The sequence below is a fragment of the Caloenas nicobarica genome, chromosome Z (assembly GCF_036013445.1).
Source record: "Caloenas nicobarica isolate bCalNic1 chromosome Z, bCalNic1.hap1, whole genome shotgun sequence".
NCBI lineage: Eukaryota > Metazoa > Chordata > Aves > Columbiformes > Columbidae > Caloenas > Caloenas nicobarica.
In genome coordinates this window covers 90,355,998-90,375,787 of record NC_088284.1, presented here as the reverse complement: position 1 = coordinate 90,375,787, position 19,790 = coordinate 90,355,998, and the positions used below count along the sequence as shown (strand labels likewise).

At 37.2% G+C, this 19,790-nt stretch overlaps 1 protein-coding gene across 1 annotated transcript in view; it reads right to left on the bottom strand.

The window, feature by feature from the left end:
* DPYD (dihydropyrimidine dehydrogenase) overlaps window positions 1-19,790 on the bottom strand; it is a 348,521-nt gene that overhangs the window by 286,768 nt on the left and 41,963 nt on the right. The window contains exon 3 of the mRNA XM_065656297.1: window positions 17,326-17,408. Coding sequence (XP_065512369.1) covers window positions 17,326-17,408 — 83 coding nt within the window. The remainder of the gene's footprint in view (window positions 1-17,325; window positions 17,409-19,790) is intronic.

Below are 19,790 nucleotides of genomic sequence, written 5' to 3'. Positions count from 1 at the left end.
CCTAAAGAGGGATTTTGCTCACCCTTACACCACCATTCAAGTGCCATGCGCGCTTGTCTGTACTTACAGCACAGATCAGATTAGGTTGCCTCTACATGACAGGAGTCATGACAACCTGTCGAAGGACCTTCCCAGGGCTCTGCTTACAAACCTCAGTGCAGAGGTTTAAATTGACTACGCAGCAGGAGAGAGACTCAGCTATTATGTAGGTTTTGACCCTTTGTAAACCACCAGGTGCTAATCCGCTTCCCTGGCAGTCAGAGCTGGACCTCAGCTTTCAGGCTGTTTCTGCTGAGCACTTTGACCACCCATCAGCCAGCCAGAGACTGAAGGAGAAAAGGTAAGATCAGTCTTGAAAGTTGCAACCTTTCCAACAGCTACTCCATAAGCAAAGGAAGAAAGATTACATGACACACTTGGCTCAGTCTCTCCTAACTAGTGAAGTCACAGTAGGCCACATAAGGAACAATGAAAAAGTATACTGGAAACAAAAGAAAAAAAAAAAGGCAGAGGAAACAAACAAAAGGGGACAAAACTAGCTGGTTAACTCACTCTTCCTTCTTGGCTCTCCATCAGGATACTTGAACCTGGTCATTGGGAATGACGGGTAAGAAATCAAACTAATGAGCTCAGATCATTCCCTTACTTGAAAAATGTAGGAAGATATCTATCCTTCCTGCATTCCTTGTCATTTTAAAACAACAGATGTGTCACATGCAGCACAGAATTATCATTATTTGTCCAGCAAACCTAAGAAAACAAATAACTTACACCACAATCCATAATTAACACTACCTATTTTGCAAACAAACTGTCTTAATTATCACTTTTGGAGATATGTTGTATTTACATATTAATGAAGGAGTCCATCATATAGTTCGAGTTTAGATTCCTAAAAAAAAAATAACCCAAAACCTTTTTGCGTCTACTTATTTTTAAAAACCTGTCACTACATAACACTATCCATGAGCATAACTGCTTGTTCGGGTCATCAGGTATCCAAAAGACAACATTTGATTCTTACGATCAACTTGAGCTTCCTGCTCATTAGTGGTAATAGTAGAAATTCCCCACAGTCCCACAACGACCCACCCTGAACTCCCCACTCCTTCCAAACCGAGGACGATGAGCATCTCTGGCAGTTCTAAACTTTTATGACTTGCTTCCACAAGGCTGATGCCTGACAACAACATGCAAGGATTGCTGTAGGTTTTCCAGAAACTCTTAATAAGAGCAAGCTGTTATTTCAATTGAAATTTATATAGGTTAAATATGATTGTGCCTGAGCAATAACGCAACATCAAATATTGACTTAGCTCTTCAATATCTAGAAATTATAAAAGTGGAGGGTGACAGGAAGAAAATTTTTAAATAACCAGATTTTTTAGAGTATTCCCACAAAATCTTCCTAACATCCATATTAATTAGCAACCTCCTCATACTGCAGCAAATCTATCTTATAGTACAAAGAAAACTGTCTATCAGGAATTTGAGCTTAATAAATAAACATGGTCAAGCAATTAAAAAATTAGCTACACAGCTTTTATTATGTTGGTGCAAAAGGAATTGCAGTTTTTGCATTGTTGAAATTTGCCATTTGATATTGAAATACATTCTTAAATAAATGTGGTTATGTTATACATCATTTTAACGTGCTTTTCTCCATGTTTTTTGTGCTACCGACATTACTTTTTATTTTATATTAATTTTAGACTATGCAAATATTAGACAAAAAGCAAATTTGAGATATTTTCTTCTTTGAGTTCAAAACAGGTCATAAAGCAGCAGAGACGACTCTCAATATCAACAACGCATTTGGCCCAGGAACTGCTGACAAACATACAGTGCAGCGGTGGTTCCAGAAGTTTCACAAAGGAGACGAGAGCCTTGAAGTTGAGGAGAGTAGTGGCCAGCCAGCGGGCGTTGACAACAACCAATTGAGAGCAATTATCAAAGCTGATTCTCTTGCAACTACACAAGAAGTTGCTGAAGAACTCAACATCAACCATTCTATGGTCGTTAGGCATTGGAAGCAAATTGGAAAGGTGAAAAAGCTCGATAAGTGGATGCCTCATGAGCTGACCAAAAATGAAAAAAATTGTCTCTTTGAAGTGTCATCTTATTCCATGCAAAAACAACAAACCATTTCTCAATTGGATTGTGACATGCAATGAAAAGTGGATTTTATACGACAACCAGCAACAACCAGCTCAGTGGCTGGATTGAGAAGGACCTCCAAGGCACTACCCAAAGCCAAACTTGCACCAAAGAAAGGTCACGGTCACTGTTTGGTGGTCTGCTACCAGTCTGATCCACTACAGCTTTCTGAATCCCAGTGACACCTTTCTATCTGAGAAGGATGCTCAGCAAATCAATGAGATGCACCGAAAACTGCAATGCCTGCAGCCGGCATTGGTCAAAAGAAAGGGCCCGATTCTTCTCCACAACACCACCTGACTGCACGTTGCACAACCAAAGCTGCAAAAGTTGAACAAATTGGGCTACGAAGTTTTGCCTCATCTGCCATGTTCACCTGACCTCTCACCAACTGACTGCTGCTTCTTCAAGCATCTCAACAACGTTTTGCAGGGAAAATGCTTCCACAACCAGCAGGATGCAAAAAATGTTTTCCAAGAGTTCGTCGAATCCCAAAGCATGGATTTTTATGCTACAGGAATAAACAAATTTGTTTCTCATTGGCAAAAATGTATTTATTGTAATGGTTCCTATTTTGATTAATAAAGATGTGTTTGAGCCTATTTATAATGACTTAAAATTCACAGTCCAAAACCGCAATTATTTTTGCACCAAACTAATACTTGTCAGCAAACCTCTAAAAAGAGCAACAAACATGAGATAAACAAGAGTCATTCCAGGAAGCCAGTCCATTAATTACCACACACTTTTCCACCATTCTTCATTATATGGATAATAAATGAGCCAGAACATAAGGTTTATTTATCTTGTCATTACTTCCCCTTAGATTGCCAGTTGCAGAGGTTTTATGGTACTGGTATATTTCATCAGTGAAAAACCTGAGCAGGTTGTGTTGACCCAAAAAAACCAAAATTCAAGACAAGAAAGAACCAGAACATTGTTTTTCTAGAGAGGAACTTGCAGCTATCAAACTACCGAAAAATACCTTAACCATTGGTTTAACTGCTTCTCCTTCAGGTACAGCAATTCAGAAAGACAGATCAGTGGGAGCTTCATGGAAGTGACTTTTTTTTTATTTATGCGTTTCCAATTAAAAGCAGAGTGCTTTGATGCAGGACAGCATACTGCTTTGTAATTTTGTGATTACATAGCTGGTTTTCATTAGTTCTAAAGAAATGGCATCAGAAAATTGCTATTTTGCAAAACATGGATAATATACATTGGAACACTGACACCCAGCATGACTCTCTGCTTTACATTCCCATCATCATTTGGATGTTATTCCTACTCTTTCAGTAGCTTTGCTACAAATCTCTTTGTAAGCTCAAAAAAAAAACCCACACCCAACATTCATGTAGCTCATTCATGCAAGAAAAAAAGGTCCAGTTGTCGTATTTTCACACAAATTTACAGCATATCTCTGCAGTTCAAATCTTGATGATGCAGCACAGATATGTGTTTTTAGAAATGCTCATGGACACAGACAGCTCCTTCACAACGTTGTTCATATATATTCCTTCACAAGTCATTCCTCACAGAAACAGGCTCATCAAGCTGCTCTGTATTTCTGTCAGTGCAATGGAACAAGAACTGGGGAAACAGATTCTGTTTGCAAACTATCTTGCATTAAAAAAACGTTCAAATGTAATTAAAAAGCATTTTTTGCAAGAGAATATCTGAGAAGTCATTATAACTAAAATGAGAAAATGCTTTCTCCAATTTCATTTTCTTGTATACTATGAAATATAAATTAATAGTTTAATTTTAAAAATCAGAGGGTTTCATTCCATTAGGATTGTTTTTCAATTAAGTTTCACTAAATTCTAAAATAGAAAGAAAACATTCCCATCACCAGCATTTTGTCCTTCAGGGAAATTTCTCTAACGCTCACAATTTTGATAATAGTGAGTTTCCATATGCACACAAATTTTTCACTTGGTTACAGACTTGTTTCATTAAGTTTCATTTGCTCATTCTTTTCATGCGGTAGTAGCTATAATGTTTTTCTAAATGGCATGTCTCACAAGTTTTTTTTCTTCTTTAGTATTTAAACATTTAAAGTTCTTGACCTCTCAGTAATTATGAAAATCTGGTCATCAGCCACTTATCTACAATAGGAATTTTTAAAGAAGCTTAAGTTGAGCTATCCATACACAACTGCAAGTTGCACACCTAAGCCCTCTGTAGGGGAAAGAGAAAACAAACAAACAAACAAACAAAACCACAAAACCAAAACACAACAAATACAGCCAAACACCCACAACCAACAACGACAAAACACCAACACATGCCATGGAGCTTACCTTTCTGAAAATACGTAACCTAACCTGCAGCTCCCAAAGCATGCTTATTTCTGGTTCTAACAAGTGATACGAGGAGCACCTGTGCAAACTTCACCTCATTATGTGACCTTCCTGCCTTCTGCCATCATTAAGCCCCAGCAGCTGCCTTTTTTTTTTACCAGGGTCCATTCTTCAGGGTCAAAGATACATTCCATCCTGTATATACTGGGAACAGTATCTGAACTTTGCTCCAGATGTTTTTTCCTATCTATCAATAAGAATATATAAAGTAATCAAACATCTCTTTACCTATCCCTCCCACCAAACAGCCTCCATAAAATGGCAGCAAAGAAAGCTGAAAACGTCCCTTAATAAAACTAACCCAAAGCTCCCTTTTTAAAGGAAGATTCCCACTTTCATGCTGGAAATAATGGAAAAAATAACAGTTTGATTTTTTGTTAAATTAGCACACATTTGCAGATCAGATTGCAGGTGATAATGGGCAGACTGCAAGGGATTTTGGTTTTTAGTCTCCTAACAGCTGCATTTCTCTTTTTCTTTGTGTGTCTGAAGCTATAACCATATTTAGATTTCAATTCAAAGAACAGATCTAGTTTATAGTACATGAAGATGTCTCTGAAGCACAAAGTACTGAATCAGAGAAAGGAAAGTACATCCCATCCTACAGTGGTGACATGAGTTATTTGCATAGTTGCCACAAAAGTAATAATTACACTGTAACTCAATGGGAACAATGGTAATTTCACAGTAGCTCATGTTGTTGTTATCACCCTATATCCTGATAACTGTGAAATTAATTTGTGGCACCACTGTATGTGTCAGCTTTAAGCTGTTCCCTAGGTAACATTACGCTACCATAGAGAAGGAATGCTTGGCAGTAAAAATGGGTAGCAGCAGATTGATTATACAAAAAGAATCTTCCCTCTACATACAAATAACTTGGCAATCAGAGAAGATGAGAAAAAAATCCTCCTTAAAAAAAAAAAAAAAAGTGTTAATGCTATTACTTGAGCATTATCCATACACTGGAAGAATGCAAAGGTAAAACAAAATGAGTAAACTACCAGATGATATTTAGTGCCACTGAGCCGCTATTCAAACTGCAGCCAAAATGCAGCATAAAAATGCTGAAAATTTATTTTTCCTTCTTCTAGTCATTTCCCATGTTAACCATTAAATGGCGATTTTAAATGCAAAAGCAAATATACAGCATTTAGACACATTCAGGAGGGCAAAAACAGCACAGGTTATGCTTTCACAAATAATTCTCACTTCATTTGAGAGGCACAATCCTTTCACCTCATGAACACTCAACATTATTTTGCAATACTACTACTGTCACACTACATACAAATGATGACACTGTGCCACACAATGCATGGAAATGCTTACAAATTTACTGGTGAAAATTCAGTGCCACAATAATTGAAGGTTTGGAAAACACTAAATCACGGAATTTAAGGAGGGAACTTATTACTGCTTGGTAACAATAAACAAAACACTGAGTTTAAACTTTCCAGTCATTCTGCTTGGCACAGCAGTAAGTATGAGGCTCTGGATTAAAGAAAGATGCTATTCATTTTTACAGAATTTGGATATTTCTTTCACTTATAATCCAGGCCTGTTTATACAGCATTAGAAATGCACACTGTAACGCCTTGCTCTCTTGCTGTATGTTTGTCTGTAAGGAAAAAGGTGAAAAAAAAATCACAGCGTGTTACATGCACAGTCTCAGTGGTTCAGCTGGAGTTTTGTTACTGAAAAGGCAGCAGCATCTCAGTGTCAGTGCTACCCATCAAAGCAAACCAAGGTGTTGAGCAGATACTCTGATCCAGGATATCCAGGGACAAGCATGTTTTGTCGCTCTGTAGTTTTGATCTTTATCTCTGACTGATCCTCCTTTTGTGACTTCTGTCCCCAAAACCCCTGACAGGTGATGTTCAAATGTGGGAGTTTTTTTCCAGTCCAAAATAGAGCTTTCAGAGCTCTGAAAGCAGCTGTAGGAGCCTAACGGCAGCTTGGACAGTCCCAAATGTGTTTTCTTCATCAAGTATTGGCACATACTACACCACATTATGTCACTGCTGAGAGGAAAATTTTGACTGCCCTATACTCAGTTATTCATTCTAAAGGCACTCTGATCATTGCCACTACCGACCCAGGAATTCCACCTATTTATATCCTTTGCCAAATCAGCACGTACCCTCAGCCACCCCACACTCACTCTTTTTCCGCTCCATACTGTGTGAGCCCATTTTGATGCACAAGGACCCTTAAATGCAGACAACATACACAACACACATTCGCAGTCAGCAAGCTCACTACATTAACTGCATGGAAAACTGGCTGGTGCTCTTGATGCTGGTAGGAATTACTAAGGGAGATCAGTACCAATTGATCCCCTTTTTCAGTCCCATTAATAACTGTCTGCAGTTATCTTTGCTTTGCTAGACCAGCGCAGAGCTCAGCGAAGTCAGTGGTCATTTTTTTCCCCACACACCTGACACTACTTCTGCCTGAAGGAACATGGGCCAACCCTGATGCCTGGCTTTTAACCTCTCTGCATCTCCTCTGTCCTTTATTTTCTTTTATACACTCTTCAGGTGTCAGTGCCGAAACAACTCCAATCAGTTGGAACAAACACGCCTCCTGGAATGACAAATGCTGCCAGTGACAAACAGCCTTCCATTTGCTGGATCGATGTTGCCAAAGGCATTCAGAGATGCTTCAGGAAAGGTGTGTCTATGTATGTAATGAAAGCGCTTTGGAAAGCTTTAGACACTCATAGCAATTACTGGTCTTACTGTAAGCCCAAACTTACTACCACAGATAAAATATCTGTGACCAAAGGGTGTCAGATAGTCTATTTAGAAGGGTGATTGAAAAATGAGTAGTGGGGATAAAAAAATGCCTGAAATGGGGAATTTTACCTTTATAATCATTAAATCAAACCACATGCAGTACAGCTGGTATTTTTACCTATGACAGCATTCAATAACCTGCTTGAAACAAACTGATGTACTCTGAGCTACCTGTGGTTCACAAAAAGGAAACCCAACATTTTTTTTAGCATGCACTGGTAACCTCTGTAACAAGACTGCTAATGAGGCTGAAGATTAACTCCTTAATTGTGAACTATTTGCTAATACTCCGTAAGTGGTGGCTATTCCTCATCACATTTAAAACATGTTGAGATACACCACAGAGCAGTTTATAAAGCCACTCCCATGCTAGTTTAAATGTCTATATTTTGCTGAGGAGTGTTCAAAATTGTAAAGACTATTAATGTATCTTTAAGACAGTTGTGGGGGTTTGACTACCATATTACAACAGTGATGTCTACTGACTTGGGGAATGGCTTTAAAGTGATGAGAAAATTAGTCAAAAATGAGACCAACCACAAAAATTCTAAGTGATTCCTATCTAACCCCCTAGGTCTCAACAGCAAAGTCACTACCAAAAAAGATGCCTTGCCATCTCTGCTTTTTCCCAGCTGCCAAATTCCTGATACATTACTAGCTCTCTGGGCTTCAAAAAGATACAAAACAGCCTGTTGATAGTACATGTATTTTTTCATTTTAGACCTTATTTTAGATATATTTTTCCTCAAAAAAAAGGAATTTTTTGGAAGAAAAAATTACATAATTTGACCAAATTAATAGAGTAGTTCTTTCTGATTTCATAAGATTCAGCAGCGTTTTGAAAAATGAGTGTACATGATCTCTAACCCTACAGAAATTATGTTTGACTACTAAAACTACAATGTCATAAACATAGTGTCCACAGAGAAGCTTGTCCAAATATCTCTAGAATACTATGATGTCTCAAAATGAAGATATAATAATCCTTGCAATGAAATGACATCAAATACATTTCATAAGACAATTGTTGCATACCTTCAGCAAGAGTTATTAGCCGGCACGCGAAGTCTTAGAATAACTTCCATTGCACTGCCAGCCAACTGTAAGCTTGACGCATTACCTTGGAAGAATGCCACGTTTCCCACTGTGCTAAACTTACTGAAACAAATAGGAAAGCAGCATTGCTGTGTTACATCCCTGCTTTACTGTCATGTAATTGGACCACACTACAGGAATAACACTTTATATTACAAACATCGAGTTACCATTATCAACTTGTGGCTTCACACTCAGCACAAAACCAATGAATTCTCGAGAATTAAATGAGTATGATAGAAGAGAAAATATTAAGAGAAGTTTCATTTTAAAGCTTTGTTTGCAGTTATAGTTTTAAGACAAAATAAATTTTCTATGTTATAACAGTGTTACACTAGCAGGAGAAAGAATGTTTAGCAATGCCACCAGCAAAAGATTACTCAAACCTTTCCAATGTAGGGGTAAAGTCTTCACTCACCCAGCCTACCTAAGTAGGATGAAAAAATAAAAATTGCTCACAGAAGCAGGGAGCACAGGGAGACTGTTTTATGCTCACTGAAATACATCTTAATTCAACTAAGAAAAAGAGCAAAATATTTATGCTGTATGGTCCCTGCTGGTTAAATGGCTTCCTGTATTAGAAAAGGAAAATCAGAGATTTCATCTGCCACTGGGTGAACAGCAGTCCTCTCCGCTTTCTTGGAGTGTAAACCAGCCTTTCCTCATGACTTTGGCCACAGAAGAATTTATATCCCTAGAATGGCTACATCTCTGGTAGCAAAAGACAGCCCAGAATGACTGTATCTACATGAGAAGTGTGGCCCAGTAATAAGGGGTCTCTACAGCAAAACAGTTGGCATTAAAACCCAACATAACTCTTCCCAAAATGCAGGTAGTATTTATTTCAGCCTAGTTCTAACCTAGTCCTGTAGGCTTGAGCAACCGACATGGACATCCATGTCCGTGCAGCCTCCACGTCATGCTGCCTGCACTGACTGTCCTAGAGACGGCACAGAAGTGATCGCCCACTGCGAGCAGGACTGGCCACAGCCACGCACCCCTGGCCTGGGTACGTGCTGCCCCACCAGCTGCGCACAAATGCCAGCTGAGTCAGCGCAGGTGACACAGAAGCACCTACGGGTCAGCCATGACTAACTGTATGACTCTACACAGAAGCTATTTAAGCTTGTCTATATCCCTATACCCAAAAAGAAGTTATGCCAGACACTGAATACAGTGCAGCTGCATCTCAGTGCAGGCTGAAAGACGCATTAAAGGAACAGGGCCCTCAGCTCTGCTTTGGTGACTGCAGCCTCACGGCCAGCAGTATGCAGGCTTAGCCGCGCAGTCACAGCTCTCTTCAGTGGAAAACACTCAGTGGAGCCAGAATCTCCCTTAAATACGCAACAGTTCCTATGTAAACAGTTTTAAACATTCCTGTTAGTTCTTTAATTATAGGGAGAACAATTCCATTGTTCTAAACCATTCAAAGCCCCAGAAAATAAAATCAAATATCAGTAATCTACAGAAAGCCATGGCTCATGGCAAGACCATAAGCAAATTTACTTCACTCATCTTTGATTTTTTTTTTTTTAATTTTTATTTAACAAACCACAACCTTTTCCAAAATGTGTAGGCTGATGAATCTGATGAGTCCATATTGTATATATCATCTCTAGCAATCCAGAGCATTTTTCCTGATTGTTAATGGTAGCAAAGAAAAAAACTTCAGAAATATTTTAAAACCTTGCATTTTAAAAAGTAACAAAGGGAAAACCCATACAGTGAGCTCAAGATTCCGTGGTGCAATTTTCTACTCTAACAGTTTGCAGACGAGTGGCTATTAGTCACTTAAAGGTACAACGCTGCACCCACTGCATGCCATCTTTGGAGTCTTTGTGGTAAGCCATCTGCCACAGTGGTTTTCAAAATCTCTTTCACCGTCAACATCAGACAACACCTCCTGCAGTTTGCTAAAAAGCAACATTTTGAGTGTTATCCAATTCTTTTCTTTAAATCATAAAGCTAAATGGTTCAAAAGCAAAAACAGGCTTCCCTCCCTTGAAGTGACAGAAAAGTGGGGTTTGTTTTCTCCTTTTCCCTCCAAAATATTTTTTGGGGAATGGTACACATGAATACAGCAACTATGTGTTTACCATACACAGAACAGACCTGAAGCATCATTCAGTCGCTGTAATACATACAAGAAAGTGCATGAGAAACATGCAAGCTTTTACCAAAAACATTCATGTAAGACCTTGCCTAAAGCACACTTCAGTATATCAACTAAAGTAGTAATTGTAATGCATTTTCCAAACCCACAAATACTATTTGTTATTTTGCTGTTTTACTATATTGACTGCTATTTTGCTAACAATGCTTTTGTTCTAGATCCATGTGTTGTTTATATACTTTACAAGGCATAATTCAGTCCTCTGATGTGAAGTAACTATGAACCTACAATGCAAAATGAAATCACAAGAAAATTCAACAAAATTTTACATCTGCCAGTCATGAACATCATTGATGCACAACTTTTTTTGATTTATAGTTTAAAAATATATAAAGCAATGCAATTACATGCTAAAGTTCAGAAGATAAACGTTATTACTACTTCCACAAGATCTTCAGTATGAGTTATAGCTGTGACTTGAAACAATGGACTTGTCATATATCAGAACCTTCTTTTTTAATTGCACAATGAAATATGAAGCCCTTTAATTCTCCATGTAAATGATACAGAAAGACAATGCAAGTTCTAATAACTGTCACAAAAATAATCACATTAATGTCACAGGTTCCTATATATGCTTGGTGTTACAGCCCTGCACAGTGTCTGCCTGTGGACAGAAATTATTCCACTGTGACAGGATCTACACAATGCATCCCAGGCACTGTGAGGCCCTGAGTGGGCGACCCAGGAGTTAATTAGACAACAAACAGCAAGGTAAAATCGCATGATTGCAGAACCTTGTTAATGCCACTAGACAGCTTCTAGCCCCTAAGCAGCTTGTTCAGTCATAGCTATCTTCAAACAGGGCTGTCTTTTACAGTGAAGATATATGGCCAATGTTTGGTCAATGCACATGATGTTGACAATCTGATCTCTAATGTACACGAGGGATGACAGTGAAATTCTGATTTCAAAATGGCACTCAAACCAAAATTAAATTAATTTCTATTAGCCACATAGGTCTATACTACGGATATACTATTAAAAGTTCTCACGTGCTTCTAATATTCTGCATGTATTCCTATGCAACACCAAATGTAACATTCTGCAGCATCTGCTTATTTCCATATGCTATTAATAGTATGGTAAATTTATATAATTGTCAAGATACACACCTAGAAAAGAAATTCTAAGGGCAGCATGGTCTATTCCCTAAACTCCACAGTTTTGTGGGTTGTTTTTAGCCTGAGAACATTTCTGCAGTTGTTTGGTTTTGATTTAGGTTTTTTTGTTTGTTTGGGGGTTTTTTGTTTTGTTTTGGGGTTGGTCTTTTTTGTTGTTGTTGTTGGTTTGATTTGGGTTTGGTTTTGGTTTTTTAATAAGGAATATCCCTAAGCCAAATGTAGTCTAAAAAAAGGTCTAACTGAATAAGCCTATATATCGAAGTGGTTCACCTAATTAGTATATCAATTAGTATATCCTCTGGGGCTGGTGGGTGTTTGGTTGATGCTGCTGAGATACATCAGAGGAACATGTGCTGGTCACCCAAGGAGGCATAATATTGTTGCACTTTGGAAGCAGCACAGTATTTATGTTAAATACATATGAAGCAATCACTTGCTTCTCCCCTAAAAACATGCCCCAAGCAGCATTCAAATCATTGCACTGGAGAGAAACGTAAAGATAGAAGAAGGTGGAAGAGAAGTTTGAACTTACTCCCTCAGTTCCAAATAAGCACACTAATCACAAGGGCTAGTGGCTACTTTGGATCATTGGAACTCCCTCCAAAGGCTTCCGCTGCCCCAGAACATGAAGGATTTCTTTGAATAGATGATCTTTGAGACCTAAATCCGGAACCCAGAAGCAATTACCTTTACTCCTCATTCACCTTCCTTTTCAACTTACCAGAGATTGGGTCCCATCTCTCAGAACAGCTTAAGAACAAAACATGAAAGCAGGCATACTTTTAACATGACATTTCTCATTGTTCTCATTTTCCTTATATTTCACGCCTGCATTTCTCTAGCTGTACAGCTCCATGATGTGGCTTTTTAAATTGGGAAAACCAAGTTGCCTGACTCAGAACCACAATATAAACCTGTATTTGCCACATCTCAGGACAGAGCCCTAACAAATCAGTTACTAGATATTTTGTAGTTTGTGCTGCAGACTTGTTTTGTTGACAAGTTTTTAAATCCCTAACGTTTACTCTGTAAACTAATGAACACTTGTGAAATCATGGAACTTCTTAGAGTGCAATTTTCTTGGGTTTTGCCCAGCCATAGAAATTATTTGTCAAATGCATCTGAGAGTCTAGACCATATTAAAAGAAGCTTGATTATTACTAACCCCAGATTTATACAGTTGTCAAGACAACAGTGAATATCATCATTAACAGAAACTGTTTCTATCAAACTTGAAATCACGTTGAAGCCTCACTCCCATGTTCACATTACCCAAAACCATATGCAAATACGTGAACGTAAAAGAAAATTCCAAATGAACTCTGGTGTCCTTTTATATTGATCCAAACAGCCAAGCAAACTTTCTCTCTCCTTTCCCACTTCAAAGTACAAAGAAATACGTTTAAATCTTCCTTTATTAACAAGAAGCCTGTGGAGTTTCCACCTCTGGAGATCTACAAAACCTGGCTGGACACAGCCCTGAGTAACCTGCTCTACTTGACCCTGCTCTGAGCAGGAAAGCTGATCAGTGATCTCCAAAGTGCAGTTTGCACGAGGCAATCCACTTGGATGTGAGAAGATAATATTTTTGGTACCATTAATAAATAACATTTCTGTTTAAATTAAGTAGTGTTTATTTCATCTTTATCTCATAAGTTTTTAACTTCTATTCTTGTCCGTGCTCTATAATGCACATAATATATAGGTACAGTGGTACATATATATAATTTATAAAGAAATGAACATATGCATATTAATGGTGTGTGCTCAAAAACATTCTGCAGGTGCAGAATCAAAAAAGTTTGGAGACCACTGGTCTAGATCATCTCCAACAGTACTTTCAACTTCAGCAAGTCTGTGATTCTCTCTCTTGATAACAACGATAGATGCGTGGACACAAAGTGAGTGAAGAGATTCACTGGAAAAAAATTTCTTTCCTGCCAGCTGATGTCTGTTGCTTTCTGAAATCTGTCCTTTACCTTGTTCTTAAACCCTGTAACTACCAAAACCTTACCTTCTTCTAAACTGATATTAACAATTGGGTCTAGATTTCTTCCGTATTTCTACTAAAAGTTACTTTATCATGTGAGGGGGGGTTCATTCAGGGGATTTTTTTGTTTGTTTTTAAGACTCTTCAAGGCCACGAGGCCACTTTACCCTGCTTCCCCAGAGAAATGGTTGCTGCAGCAGTCCACATTCTGGTTTTGCTACCTAAGACTACCAGGGTCAGCATACAGTTAGCTATCCTACTTCCTCCTCCTCAAATACTTATCTCCTCATAGCAGCCAAACCAGTCTAAACACTCCATTCAATTTCTATATGAAGTTTTATTGAGGATCAGGGTCCAGATTTTCTACAGTGATTATATATTAAGAATAAATTGACCCCTGTTTAACAAAAATTTAATGTTCTTACTTATGCAACCTGACATTATAGGTATGTATCTATGCTATTTTTCTGATGTGTTACTACATAGAATACCCAAATAAATAATCACATACACATTTGAGGTATGTAAAGTAATAGTCTCTCCATTTATAAACCCCAATTCAAAAAGCAGTTGCATTAAAATATAATAATAAATAATTTGGAGTACATTAACAAAATAAGCAGAATATTAACTGAATTGAATGCTTTATGCTTTTATGTGCAATCATAAGTAAACCAAATTCTTACAAAAGCACTCTTTATGCACTGAGTAATGGCAAACTACTATCAGCTCATTATTTCATTCAAGGTCTAAAATAATATGTAAAGTAGAACTAGAGAAAGTTCATATGCTTTATGATAATTTCAAAACCCTTCAGAAAGTTTATTTTGCATACATCAAAATATATAAACAAGAAAGATGATTTTCATGTAATCCTTCATTTGAATACCATTCAGTTTATGAAGAGCTAGAAAAAGAACAAGGCCCTTCTTGGATATTAGTGTTTGTTTATGCAGAGCAGAGTGATATTCATAGACCAGAAATGTACTGAAACCCATATTAAATTGACCATTTTTCTCGAAGAGAAAGTTAAAACGAGAGGTCTCGTTCCAAACAGGAGCACTAGGGAAAAATTATCATTGTATCTCTCATCTGGCAGACCAGTAGTACCACTCTGGGAAATCAGAGGAGATTTGGGCAGACTGCCCACTCAACTTAAGGCTCATCTGAGATCCACACGTACCCGCTTAGCTATCCAACTAGGATTTTGTTGTTGTTGTTATTTTCATGCCATCATGATTTTAGTGCCTTTGTGCAATGTGCAACCCTTTCCACATGCTTCCCTTACCAAACAGAGGCAGGAACCCCACAATAATGAGGCCAGCAAATCCACATTCTCCCACAGAACCATAGAATAGTTTGGGTTGGAGGGGACCTTCAAAAGTCATCTAGTCCAACCCCCTGCCATGAGGAGGGACATCTTTGACTAGATCAGGTTGCTCAGAGCCTTGTCCAGCCTGGCCTTGAATGTCTCCAGGGATGGGGCATCTACCACCTCTCTGGGCAACCTGGGACAGTGTTTAGCACCCTAATGCCTGGTCCAGTGTCCAGTATAGTTCCAGGAAAGCAAAGTGAACTTCAATCTGTCAAATGTACCATCTGAATTGCATATGCTAAAGATAATTTTGGGATCCAACTAGAAAACTGCAGCCACCAAGGATATGGGGTGACTATGCAGCAGTTGAAAGAACTGTACAGACTAAAATAACAAGTGTCTTTTACACACATATAGAAAAATACATACATCTATACACATATACGTCTCTAAATTAACATTTTGCACCCCTTATGTGTTACTCAAGTACATTATAAAAACATGCTACAGTCTTAATTTAGTAAGTCAGGTATTTTCTTTACCTCCATAAAAACAACTAAGAAAAAAATCAACCATATAATATTGACTCCAATTAAGAGAATTCCAGCACTGCACAATATTTGTCACACTTCACAATCAATAACTGTTTCTTAGAAAGGCTTGTACACTAGCAGAAACAGCCAGGATACAAATTTATGAGATAGTAAAGTGCTTTTTATTGTATGCACAGCATAGAATCATGAAAATCTTCTACCCACTTCTTGCAACAGAAACATGACCTTTGAAATGACAAAGCTCCATTTGCTAGTGAATGTTTATCACCAAAGAGCTGTCAGCTCCCAGGTTTTTAAAAGATAAACTCTGCTGAGTCATGTATTGCAAAACACCGCAAAACTACCCATGGAATGTTGTTAGAAGAGAGCAGCAACTTGAAATCCAGCTCAATGAAAATGCTAAAAGTAGCCTCATATGTCAAAAGTTCCCCAAATTTTTATTTTAAATCACTTTCCATTTACTGGGTCTACACAAAAGATTCACGTACACAGATGACAGACCACATAGAGAGAAAACCCTAAACGTATGAAGCAAAACAAGCAAAAAGCAAGAAATCACTATTAGAAAGGTAAATGCCGTTATTTTTACAGTTATTTGCAATGCTAGTAGTTGAGATGTTAAAACGGAAAGAATATAATTTGGAGGTAGTAAGAAAAGGCTTCAAAAGAGGCAGGTTGCTTTTCAAGTCAGAATGCCCTTACAAACACTTATTCGTAGCAGTGTACACGAGACAAGAGTGTCATGAGCATAAAGTCAGTCAGGCAAATAAAGTCATTCCCACACATCCATAAATTTACAGGGATTATGAACACAATCAAAGCAAATGGGTGTAATTATTTTTTCAAGAAGATTCTCAATATTTTTTGTTGTTGGTTTTACTTTTTACTGTGCTAGTGCAAGTCTTAAGAAGTTACTCTGATATCAGGCAAGTCAAATGAAGCAGTACGTTTGCATTATTACATTTTACTATCCAGCTTTCGAAACCTTTAAAAATACAGTTTACTACAATTTTCTGATTGACAGATAATACTATAATTAACATCTTCCTGATTATTCAATGAGTTACTTTAGAAAATCTATTTTTGATTCCACCACCTTTCAGCATTGTAATCATTCCCTTTTCTAGGCACTACGGCTGGCAAGTTTCTTTGGAGTCCTGTACGCAGATACTCTACAGTGCAAGTAAGGGTGTGAGAAGATTCATGTACTGACTAATTTTAACCTCCCCTAATAAGCATTAAGTGCAATGATATGAAGATATTAAGCAAAATATATATATCTACAATATATGAAGAGCCAGATAGATTTTAACATTCCATTAGCAAAATCAAAATCATGTGAATCTAGTGATAAAAGAGAGTACACAGGAACTACACACATAAAAATCAAATCCAATTTAAAAGCAAACACAGGTTTGTTCAAACAGCATTGTAAAATTGTTGTAACGCTTACAGAATTTAGATGAACAATATTTTCATTCACTCACAGTTTAGTATAAATATAAAGCAAGGCACCCCTTAAGCATTTTAAATAACAAATTAAACATTTACGTTTTTTACTGTGCAGTCAGGCTTAACATTTATGCAGCTTCAAAACCAAAGTACAGCCTCAAGGGAAGCCTCTCCACTGACAAATTAATACCTTAGAGAATAGAGCTGAATGGTGGCAATGAACTCATTTGTTCCCCCAATAATGAAGAATGACTCTTTCTTTACCACATCTGTGACTGTTGCTATGGTGACCCAGACTTACCTCATTGCTTCTCGAAGTGCTCCTCGCTCACTAAGAGTCGTATGCTTGATGTCATCAAAATTATTTTCTAGTTTCTCACAGTTCTGCAACAAACGGACAAATCCATGTAAGGCTCTTAAACGGTATGTTGTACATGTATTAAAATTATCCAACATCATGGAAACAAAACTGATTTATCTTATGTAACCTCAAATTATGCATCCTGTTTTAATTACACAGGAGTCATTAAAAAGACATTGAGAACTCGGAAACAAAGTAAACATGAATCTTATTATATGGTTGTCATGGAAATCATCTTATAAATGTTCCATAATTAAATGTATGGAATTCTTACTTTTTTCTTCTTTGAAAAAAAAAAAAATTTTCTTAATTAGTATGCCAGGCTACAAAGATACTATACGCACAGAGATGAGAATAGAAACATAAATGTGCAGTTTAGAATTATAATAAAAGTTAGATATTCTGTCCCAATGAAACAGACAGTGCTCTTGGAACAAACCAATCATATTTAATTCATATTTAATTTAATTTTTAAAACATAACAGAAACTGAAAAGATTGCTTACAGACACCTCAACCACTTAATGTGTTTTTCCAGATTAGAGCTCATCAGTATTTCTAAAAGTAATATGAAGCCAGCGATTTTGTGACAGTAAATGAAATAAATTTCACTGCATTCTGTTGTTATTAAATGTGTGACTAGTTCCATCACTCCACAGTGCTGATCCTTTTCTTCTGCTCCCATAACAGCAGTAAAATTGATTCAGAAGATGCCGAGGAGTATAGAAATTTGTATCTGTGCAAAGTGAGTGTGAAATGCCAGAAAACAATAATTCTCTGATCATCTGCATCATCCATAGAATTTTTATATTCTCTTGAGGCTTCATCAATACAGGAGGTTTTAAGTCCCCACTGTTCTCTGCAGCACCTTTCTCCAATACCAAAACTTACCTCTGGGAGGCATAATTTTGCCATATGGGTGTGAAAGAAACACAAGTTGGAAGCAAAACAGTTACTATTGCTAACAACCTTGAAGGCAGGATTGTCAGGCTCTTTATGCAGTAGCTTTAAAGAAAATACATGCACTATTATTTGGTCATATTGCTTTCACAGTTTTTAATATCTGAATTAATTTTCAAGTCCACATCTTGAAGATAGTTATAGTAAATACAATAGTTACCTACTGTTATTTCTTTAGTGCATTGATTCTTTATTTCTATAATTACATTCAATTTGAGGCTACAAATGCATTACAGGAAAGGAAATAATAATGTATTTGTAAATGACCTAACAAGACATTTTAGCTTGTCCAATTAACATTTAAAATATCATTATTTTGAAATAAGATTATAGACTTTTTAATACAAACTTTTAATACTTTAACAATACATTTCTGAGCAGGAGAAACAAACAAAGCTACATTTGGAACTTTTGCAATCTTTTCTCTACCTTATAAAAAATGATTGATGCCTGTCTTAAGTATGAGTAGTAAATCTTATCTCGTGGCTAATCTGATATTTTTTTCTTTGTTTATATTACAATCCGTTGTCCTTTGTATGGCAAAACCCAACTCAAAAACTCAAAGGGATTGTGTAAGAAAGACAGGGAAGTTCTACAGTGAAGTTTTCATTATTTAGATCAGCGTAAACTGATCTTCAGCATCAAGCACATACAGGCAGGTCAGTCATTTAAAATACACAAAAGAAATCCAAATCAAGAATATTAGTTAACAAAGAATTTGTGATTCATCAACACTAAACTGAAAGTAGCTGTGCAAGCAAAAATAAAACCTCTCATCGCCCAGGAAAATAGAGCAAAGGAAACACCATCTGGAATATTGCTCCAAGCACCAAAAGAGGACAGCCCATATTTTGACAATCCTGTGCCATCAGCATCTTGGGGCGGGTTCAGAAAATCTGAGCATGATGCAGTTCATTTCTCTTGACCTCATGGTATAAAGCACATAGAAATGACAGAGGATCCAAAGCACACAAGATTTTTATCAAGCACAACTAAATCTTCTCTGTATCGTACAAGCTAAAATAACTCATGGTCTCCACATGGAAAATACTGAAAGTAAGTTCAGCTCGTATTTCTTCTTTGTCTATATAGCCCATACTGTGTTAATCAGTTGAAGGGCAAAGGCGGTCCATATCTAAAGAAAATCTTGTGATCATATAGCCTTACACACACAAATATTCCATCTCAACTATAAACCCAATGTGAAAATTAATAGATAATCCAGAACAAAAAATTGAACAAATTTTATAGATTCAAATAATAGATGTGGTACCAATTCATTTGGCAAGAAGGTGAACTTTCACCATTTCTGAGAACAGTTTCTGGACAATATCTTTCTCAGCTGCTCTCATCCAAGGTACAGAATGAACTGAAAACTGAGCCATATGCAAACTCCTGAAGGAAGATGACTTCATGGTACTATGTCACCAGTTACTGCATACATAC